This window comes from Mobula birostris, chromosome 10 (genome assembly GCF_030028105.1).
Source record: "Mobula birostris isolate sMobBir1 chromosome 10, sMobBir1.hap1, whole genome shotgun sequence".
Taxonomy (NCBI): Eukaryota; Metazoa; Chordata; class Chondrichthyes; order Myliobatiformes; family Myliobatidae; genus Mobula; species Mobula birostris.
In genome coordinates, this window is record NC_092379.1 from 10436254 (window position 1) to 10446271 (window position 10018).

Here is a 10018-nt window from a genome sequence, read left to right on the forward strand (position 1 = left end):
TTCCCTTCTCCATTCATCCCTCCCAGCACTTATCCCTGCCAGCGGCCAATTCACCTCCACTCAGGGTCACGCACAGTCCCTCCAGGCCAGCCAATGCTTCACCTGCAAAGGTTGATTACTCTATCTGGTGCTTCCAATGTGGCCTCATCTACATTTGTGAGACCCATCATAAACTGGGGGACTATTTCGTCGAGCACTTCTGCTCCATCTGCCAAAAGCGGAACTTCCTAGTGGCAAAACATTTTAATTCCCATTCCCATTTCGACACGTTGGTCCATAGCCTCATCTTATGCCACTATTTTTCCCTCTCTACCTATTCTTCCATTCCCACTCTGGCCGCATAACTCTTTATCACCTCCCCCAGGTCCCCCACGTCTCTGATTGCGCCCATAGCATTTTGCAGAGGGAGGGAGCGTAGTCAGATGCTTTAGTACATATTGGTACCAATGACATAGGAAGGAAAAGCAATGAGGTCCTGAAGAGGGAATTCAGAGAGTGAGAGCTGAGAAACACGACTCCAGGGTAGCAAGTTCAGGATTACTACCTGTGCCACGTGCTAGTAGGGTAGAAACACGATGATCTGGCAGATTAATATGTGACTGAGAAGCTGGGGCAAGGGGCAGGGCTTCAGGTTGTTGGATCATTAGAATCTCTTCTGGGGGAGGTATGACTTGTACAAAAGTGTTGGGTTGCACCTGAACCCGAGGGGGACCAATATTCTCATGGGTAGGTCATTAGAGCTGTTGGGGAGGGTTTAAACTAACTTGGCAGGAGGCTGGGAACCCAAGTGAAGGGCCTCAGGATAGGACAGATGGTAAAAAAAAGCAAAGATAGCATGCAGTCAGACTGTCAGGAAGGGCAGGCATATGATAGGGCAAAATTGCAGCCAGCAGGGTGAGTATCAGTGCATGAGGGATGCAGAATCAAAAAGGGTAGCAAATACAGTACAGGTTTCCCCCGCCATCCAAAAGAAGAGCGTTCCTACGAAACCTTTCGTAAGCCGAAATAGCGTAAAGTGAAGAAGCAATTACCATTAATTTATATGGGAAAAATTTTTGAGCGTTCCCAGACCCAAAAAATAACCTACCAAATAGCACATAAAACCTAAAATAACACGAACACATAGTGAAAGCAGGAATGATATGATAAATACACAGCCTATATAAAGTAGAAATAATGTATGTACAGTATAGTTTCACTTACCGGAATCGGGAAGACAGCAAGCACACACGCATTTTTCTATCATACAGTTCTTTGTAAGCACTCAAAACATCCTGCAAACCTGCCCTAAGCCTACATGCCCTTTCAAAATTAAAGTCATACTTTTCTGCAATCATTGCAGTGCTGTCAATCGCAGCGAAAATCTCACGCAAGTGCTTCACGTTCAGTTCCCGGACGACTTCACTTTCGGGCCGTTCGCTATTGCGTTCACTGCTTTGGGACAGTTTCCTCCAAATGCCATTTCTCATCCAGACTGTTAGGCTACCGAGAGCGTCTCCAAGGTTGGCGATTGCTAATCTTATATTGTAGTCTTTCCAGATCTCTCGCAAAGATGCTTCAGAGTTGTCCTCTCTGTCAATGGCACTTACAATAAAACGCATCACATTTTGCATATAGTTTCATTTACCACGATCGAAACGCTTAATTATGTCCAGTTTTATGCTAAGCGTAACACCCCTTAAGCTTTTCTGATACCTTAGGACACACCTTACTAACGGATACACAAAGCAAATCGAGATAAAGCACAGATGCTCACAGACACAGTTCAAAGCTATGGCAGCTTGATGCTGAGATGCTGAGTGTCGTTCTCCGGGAAGGAGCTTGGCGGCGCCACTCTCGCTGCTCGGGGTGCGCGCTGCCTCTGTAACGGCTCGCTGCAAAACAAACGCTGAACACTATTTTTGCTTTTTGCCTTTTTTCGTAAAAGCGAAAATCCTCTTCGGATTTCTTTCGGTTAGCGAAAACAGGTACTAATGTAGGTCTTTCGTAAAAGCGAAGTGGTGTAAAGCAAACTTTCGGAAAGTGGGGGATACCTATACTCAGTGTTTTATCGCAATGCATGGAATATAAGAAATAAGGTGGCTGATCTTGTTGTACTATTACAGATTGGCCGGTTTGATGACATGGCCATCACTGAATCGTGGCTGAAGGATGATTGTAGTTGGGAGCCGAATGTCCAAGGTTACATGTTGTTTTGGTGGGATAGGATGGTAGGCAGACGGGGTGACACGGCTCTACTGGTAAAGAACGGCATCAAATCAGTGGAAAGATGTGACATAGGACCGGAAGACGTTGAATCCTTGTGGGTTGAGTTAAAAGGACCCTGATGACAGTTATACACAGGTCTCCCAACAGTAGCTGGGATGTCGACCTCAGATTACAATGGGAAATAGAAAAGGCGTGTCAAAAGGGCAATGTTATGATAGTCATTGGAGATTTTAACATGCAGGTCAATTGGGAAAATCAGGTTAATATCAAGAGAGTGAATCTGTTGAATGCCTATGAGATGGCTTTTTAGAGCAGTTTTTTCATTGAGCCTACTAGGACTGGGTGTTATGTAACGAACCGGAGGTGATTTGGGAGCTTAAGGAAAAGGAACCCTTAGGAGGCAGTGATCACAATATTACTGAGTTCAACTTGAAATTTGATAGGGAGAAAGTAAAGTCTGACATAGCAGTATTTCAGTGGAGGAAAGGAAATATCGGCAGTATGAGAGAGGAGTTGGCCAAAGTAAATTGCAAGGAGCTGCTGGCAGGGACGGCAGCAGAGCAGCAATGGCGTTTCTGGGAAAAATGAGGAAGATACAGGAAAGATTTAGAAACATAGAAAACCTACAGCACAATACAGGCCCTTTGGTCCACAAAGTTGTACTGAACATGTCCCTACCTTAGAAATTACTAGGCTTACGTATAGCCCTCTATTTTCCTAAGGTCCATGTACCTATCCAAAAGTCTCTTAAGAGACCCTATCATATCCGCTTCCACCACCGTTGCCGGCAGCCCATTCCACGCACTCACCACTCTCTGCGTAAAAATCTTACCCCTGACATCTCCTCTGTACCTACTCCCCAGCACCTTAAACCTGTGTCCTCTTGTGGCAACCATTTCAGCCCTGGGAAAAAGCCTCTGACTATCCACATGATCAATGCCTCTCATCATCTTATACACCTCTATCAGGTCACCTCTCATCCTCCGTCGCTCCAAGGAGAAAAGACTGAGTTCACTCGACCTATTCTCATAAGGCATGCTCCCCAATCCAGGCAACACCCTTGTAAATCTCCTCTGCACCCTTTCTATGGTTTCCACATCCTTCCTGTAGTGAGGCGACCAGAACTGAGCACAGTAGTCCAGGTCGGACCAGGTTCCTATATAGCTGCAATATTACCTCTTGGCTCCCAAATTCAATTCCACGATTAATGAAGGCCAATACACCGTACGCCTTCTTAACCACAGCATCAACCTACGTAGCAGCTCTGAGTGTCCTATGGACTCGGTCCCCAAGATCCCTCTGATCCTCCACACTGCCAAGAGTCTTACCATTAATACTATATTCTGCCATCATATTTGACCTACCAAAATGAACCACCTCACACTTACCTGGGTTGAACTCCATCTGCCACTTCTCAGCCCAGTTTTGCATCCTATCAATGTCCCGCTGTAATCTCTGACAGCCCTCCACACTATCCACAACACCCCCAACCTTTGTCATCAGCAAACTTACTAACCCATCCCTCCACTTCCTCATCCAGTTCATTTATAAAAATCACAAAGAGTAAGGATCCCAGAACAGATCCCTGAGCCACACCACTGGTGACCGACCTCCATGCAGAATATGACCCGTCTACAACCACTCTTTGCCTTCTGTGGGCAAGCCAGTTCTGGATACACAAAGCAATGCCCCCTTGGATCCCATGCCTCCTTACTTTCTCAATAAGCCTTGCATGGCGTACATTTATCAAATGCCTTACTGAAATCCATATACACTACATCTACTGCTCTTCCTTCATCAATGTGTTTAGTTACATCCTCAAAAAATTCAATCAGGCTTGTAAGGCACGACCTGTCCTTGACAAAGCCACGCTGACTATTCTTAATCATATTATACCTCTCCAAATGTTCATAGATCCTGCCTCTCAAGATCTTCTCCATCAACTTACCAATCACTGAAGTAAGAGTCACTGGTCTATAATTTCCCGGGCTATCTCTACTCCCTTTCTTGAATAAAGGAATAACATCCGCAACCCTCCAATCCTCCGGAACCTCTCCCGTCCCCATTGATGATTCAAAGATCATCGCCAGAGGCTCAGCAATCTCCTCCCTCTGCTCCCACAGTAGCCTGGGGTACGTCTCATCCGGTCCTGGGGACTTTCCAAAAGCTCCAGCACATCCTCTTTCTTAATATCTACATGCTCAAGCTTTGCAGTCTGCTGCAAGTCATCTCTACAATCCCAAGGTCCTTTTCCATAGTGAATACTGAAGCAAAGTATTCATTAAGTACCTCTGTTATTTCCTCCAGTTCCATACACACATTTTCCCACGGTCACACTTGATAGGTCCTATTCTTTCACATCTTATCCTCTTGCTTTTCACATACTTGTAGAATGCCTTGGGGTTTTCCTTAATCCTGCCCTCCAAGGCCTTCTCATGGCCCCCCAAGGCTTTCTCATGGCCCTCTTAGCACTGTGAACAGTTTTGGGCTCATTATCTTAGAGAGGAGAGGATTCACAGGAGGTTCACAATGATGATTCTGGAAATGAAAGGGTTATTATACAAGGAATGTTTGATGGCTCTGTGTCTGTACTCGCTGGAATTTAGAAGGATGAGGGGGATCTCGTTGAAACCTTTCTAGTGTTGAAAGGCCTAGACAGAGTAGATGTGGAAAGGATGTTTCTCATGGTGGGGGAGTCAAGGACAAGAGGGCACAGCCTCAGGATCGAGGGGTGTTCATTTAAAACAGAGATGGGGAGAAATTTCTTTAGCCAGAGGGTGGTGAATTTGTGGAATTTCTCACCACATGCAGCTGTGGAGGCCAGGCTGTTGGGTGTATTTAAGGCAGAGATTGATAGGTTCTTGATTGGGCACAGCATCAGAGGTTACGGGGAGAAGGCCGGGAAGTGGGGCTGAGGAGGGGAAGAAAGATCAGCCATGATTGAATGACAGAGCAGACTCGATGGGCCAAATGGCCTAATTCTGCTCCTATGTCTTACAGTCCGCCACCCTTCCCTTTCCCCCATGGTCCACTCTCCCCTCCCATCAGATTGCTTCCTCTCCAGCCCTTTTCCTTTCCTACCCACATGGCTTCACCTAGCACCTCCTTTCCCTCACCCCACCTTTTATTTTTCCCCCTTCCTTTCCAGTCCTGAAGAAGGGTCTTGGCCTGAAATGTCGACTGAAATGTCCAGCATCTTGTGTGTGTTGCTCTGGATTTCCAGCATCTGCAGAATTTCGTGTGTTTATTATTCTGTGTAAATTGCTTTTCACAGTCTGAGAAGGTGAAAATCCTCTCCTCCAAGGGAACCCACTAGTGTATCAGTAGGTGGGATGACCGAGTAAACCTCCTTGCTCACAAAGGACAGGCGGCTTCTCACTGTGAACTCGTTGGTGCTTCACTAGGTGGGTTAACTGAGTGAATCCCTTCCCACATTTAGTGCAGGTGAACGGCCTCTCCCCGGTGTGAACCCGCTGGTGCTTCAGCAGTTCAGACGACTGAGCGAATCCCTTCCCGCAGACGGTGCAGATAAACGGCCTCTCCCCTCTGTGAACTCGCAGGTGCGTCTGCAGGTGAGATGACTGAGCAAACGCCTTCCCGCAGACCGTGCAGCTGAACGGCCTCTCACCTGAGTGAATTCGCTCGTGCCTCATCACGTGGGACGAGTACGTGAATCCCTTCCCGCACACAGAGCAGGTGAACGGCCTTTCGCCCGTGTGGACGCGCTGGTGGGCCTGCAGGTGAAACAATTCATTATATCCCTTCCCACAATCTGAGCAGGTGAACGGCTTCTTCCCAGTGTGAACCGTCTGGTGTGCCTGCAGGTGTGATAACCGAGTGAATGCCTTCCCACAGTCAGGGCAGGTGAACGGCCTCTCCCCGGTGTGCACGCGCTGGTGTTTTATCAGGTAGGACGACTGAGTGAATCCCTTCCCACAGTCTGGGCAGGTGAACGGCCTCTCCCCAGTGTGAACTCGCTGGTGACTCAACAGGTAGCATGAATGAGTGAATCCCTTCCCACACTCAGAACAGGTGAATGGCCTCTCCCCGGTGTGAACTTGCTGGTGGATCAGCAGGTCAGAAGATTGAGTGTATCCCTTCCCGCAGTCGGAGCAGATAAACGGTCTCTCCCCAGTGTGAACTCGCTGGTGCCTCTGCAGGTGACACGACTGAATAAATCCCTTCCCGCAGTCCGAGCAAATGAACGGCTTCTCCCCGGAGTGAACTCGCTGGTGTCTGATCAGGTGGGAGGAGTGAGTGAACCCCTTCCCACACTCAGAACAGGTGAACGGCCTCTCTCCTGTGTGAACTCCCTGGTGCGCCTGCAGGTGAGACGGCTCAGTAAACCCCTTCTCACCGTCCGAGCTGGTGACGGGACTCTCCTCAGAGTGCATTTCCTGGTGACTCATCGTGGGTGATGAAGCAGTGAATCCTTTCCCACACACGCAACAGCTGAACAGTCTCCCTCCCTCTCGCGCGGGCTCGCGGGAGCGTCAGTAGGTGGATTGATTGAGTTGATCTCTTCCCGCACACAGACAAGGTGTGGTGTATCTTCAGTCTGGATGACAGAGCGAATCGCTTCCCACAGTCAGAACGGGTGAACCTTGTCAATCTGGTGTGAACTTACTGATGTGTCTTCAGGCTGGATGGATGAGGACGTCCCCTTTCTCACACGGAGCAGGTGAACAGGCTCTCCCTGGAGTGAATTTTCTGACGTATCGTCAGCCTGGACAACCGAATGAGTCGAAACAGGTGAACTTGCTGATGTATCTTCAGACTAGATGACTGCGTACTTTCCCTCCCATACACAAACTAGGTGAATAGCCCCTCCTCAGTGTGAACTCCCTCGTGTTCCTGCAGGCCTGCTGAGTGACAGGATCCCTTCCCACACAAGGAGCACGTCTGTGATAACCCTGTACTATAAATTCTCCGGCAATTCGTCAAGTCAGATATCGGACGTAGTGACTCCCTTGTACAATCAGTGCAGTTGAAGAACTGATCTCCAGTGAATCAATGCTGGTGTGTTCTCAGCACCCCGGTTCCAGTGGATTTCACCAAGTTACAACAGAAAACTTCATTTCAGTCACAAAGCCGGAATGAGGTATATATTCTTCTCCCAGATTGACAGCTGATGAATTGGTGTTACACAGGAAATAACTGGTCACTCCTTCAATAACGTGAAGACAATTTACAAGGTGTATCTCCAGGTTGGATCATCCAAACCTTCACCCCTACAACGAACACGTGTTTGGTTCCTCTTGGAGTGACTGGTGTGTGGTCCTCTCAAGTGTCCTCCGCGTTCAAAGACTCTTGACTTTTCGAGTCCTGGCGAATCAATCGATGCAGTGGAACTGGCGTGCCAGTCTGATACTTGCACAATCAAATCCCTTGCCTTTTCTACCCTGTAAAAAGATTTACAAAAGACATCACTTTGTGAAGGATAGCATTTCAGACGATATCATTTCAGCCCCTATGATGAGACTGACATCACACAGTTACAGAACAGCCCAAGTTGGGCAAACAGCTCCTCATTTTTAACCGGGCACAGTTTCAGTATCTGGACTCGGTGTCAAATTCTGCAACTGTCCTCCTGTCGTGTATCAGAATGGGCCATTTCTGCCCGTCATCAATCTGTGGCTTGGCTCAGTTTGTCTCTCTCCATTACTGCAACTTCACAGTCTGCACATATCCCACGACAATACAAAGAATACATTAGACTACATGGCTGAATCTGGAGACTGTCTAATTACTCGGACCAAAAATCCCTTCCCCTACCCCCCTCCCATCAGGTGATTGACAGCAGCAAACACACTGATGGCAATGGCAATGAATATGAAGGGGAGGTGATTAAATTTTCTCCTTGGAGGCTGATAAAGTATTGTCCTTTTGCAATGTGAATGCTACCGGTCACTTGTTACCAAAGACAAAGATATCTGATATCATTATGTTACTAGAGAGAATAGGACAAGATATGTTCATACAAGTAGAAAGGCCCACAACCAAATGAGGTGGACAAAAGGTTAATTTCTAAAAAACAGAAGCAGATGCAAAGATCTTGTTTTTTTCCTTCTCTGTGCAACAATATTTGACATTTAAATTGATTAGAGAATAGACCCAGAACCTTTCTTTGTACCTCAGTCTCAAATAAAGCGCATTATCTACAAAGATCTAGACATCAGCTGGTTGTAAACACCGGACCTGATCGCAATACTCGTCTTGGTTACAATTGGCATAAAATCGCTAATCCGTTTGTCTGCAAGATCCCTAGGAGTTCTTATCCGGGATTAAATCGGAACTCTTATCTTTGTTCCCAGTTCCAAATCCACAGTTCAGCAGTGTCTAAGAGACCGATCTGCTCGCACTCCCTCCCCCTGTGCTTCCAAACACCACCCTCAGGCAAACAGGGAAAGCACTGCAAGTGTCACCCATGGCTGCCTCTCTACCCAGAAATCCCCAAAAGCCAGAAACCCGTCTGTCCAGCCCGGACCGAGCGATACGCATGCGCCGGAGAATTGGCGCATGCGTAGTTGCGCCCATCAGCCGAAATTTCCCCAGGGCCCGGGTGTGGATCGTAGGGGAGAGTAAGAGGAGAGGAGAAGGACCGTGACGATCGCACTGTTTAGGGCCTCAGTGTGTCCGCAAGTCGCGGCAATTGTCTGTCAGTCGAGGTACGGGCCCCGGTTCTGGTGAAACGATCTCCCCCACCCTGAGCCCCGCTCCTACCTGCCACCGCTGCGCCGGAGCCTTTTTGTCAACTGAGCGCATGCGCAACTTTCTGACACACGCCGCCTTCCTCGGCGCATGCGCACCCGGTACCGTTTGGCCAAAGGGGCGCGTGGATTTCTGGGTAATGGAGGTTCTGAGTGTCTGGTCCCGGCTCGCCGCTGCCACGCCTCAAATCCGTCAATGTTCACCCGCGGGGACCTCAGCGCTTAATGTCGTAACATAGCAAGATCTAAAAACGCCACACTCAATATCAACATCCATTCTATGTGTCAATGTCCGACAGATAGAAACACACACACACGTCTGCAGATGCAGCAAATCCAGAGCAGCAGACACAAAAATTACTGGAGGAACCCAGCAGGTCAGGCAGCAGCGATGGAGAGGAATAAGCTGCCATTTCAGGCTGAAGACTGCTCATGCTGCCCGACCTGCTGAGTTCTTCCAGCATTCTGCAGTTATAAAGCAACATCTTTTTCAATCAGTCACCTTCCAAACATTGCTGTTCCATCATTCCACGTCGTCCTGGAGGGATTCACCCCCAGCAGCACCACCATGACATTCTGGAGCCCCAAGCCCCAGCCTGCGCTGGCCCCTCTCTGGTATATTGGCCCTGCTCTATTGGACGTCTACCTAATGCAGGGGTCCCCAACCTAGGGTCCATAAGACCATAAGATTTAGAAGCAAAATTAGGCCATTTGGCCCATCGATTCTGCTTCACCATTTCATCATGGCTGATCCATCTTTCCTCTCATAGTCATAGTCATTATTGATCCCGGGGAAAATTGGTTTTCGTTACAGTTGCACCATCAATAATAAATAGTAATAGAACCATAAATAGTTAAATAGTAATATGTAAATTATGCCAGGAAATAAGTCCAGGACCAGCCTATTGGCTCAGGGTGTCTGACCCTCCAAGGGAGGAGTTGTAAAATTTGATGGCCACGGGCAGGAATGACTTCCTATGATGCTCTGTGTTGCATCTCGGAGGAATGAGTCTCTGGCTGAATGTACTCCTGTGCCCAACCAGTACAATATGTAGTGGATGGGAGACATTGACCAAGATGGCATGCAACTTGGACAGCAT

At 48.0% G+C, this 10018-nt stretch overlaps 1 protein-coding gene across 1 annotated transcript; it reads right to left on the minus strand.

The window, feature by feature from the left end:
- Positions 1-500: 500 nt before the first annotated feature.
- LOC140203812 (uncharacterized) lies at positions 501-8952 on the minus strand. Its single transcript, XM_072269899.1, has 2 exons — positions 8932-8952; positions 501-7610 (listed from the first exon to the last, which is right to left on the minus strand). The coding sequence occupies exon 2, from the start codon at positions 6615-6617 to the stop codon at positions 5529-5531; it is 1089 nt and encodes a 362-aa protein (XP_072126000.1). The 5' UTR covers positions 6618-7610; positions 8932-8952; the 3' UTR covers positions 501-5528.
- Positions 8953-10018: the final 1066 nt, after the last annotated feature.

Bases quoted from the DNA above. Each gene is read 5' to 3' on its own strand.
- LOC140203812 (XM_072269899.1), bottom strand. From the start codon at position 6,617: ATGAGTCACCAGGAAATGCACTCTGAGGAGAGTCCCGTCACCAGCTCG.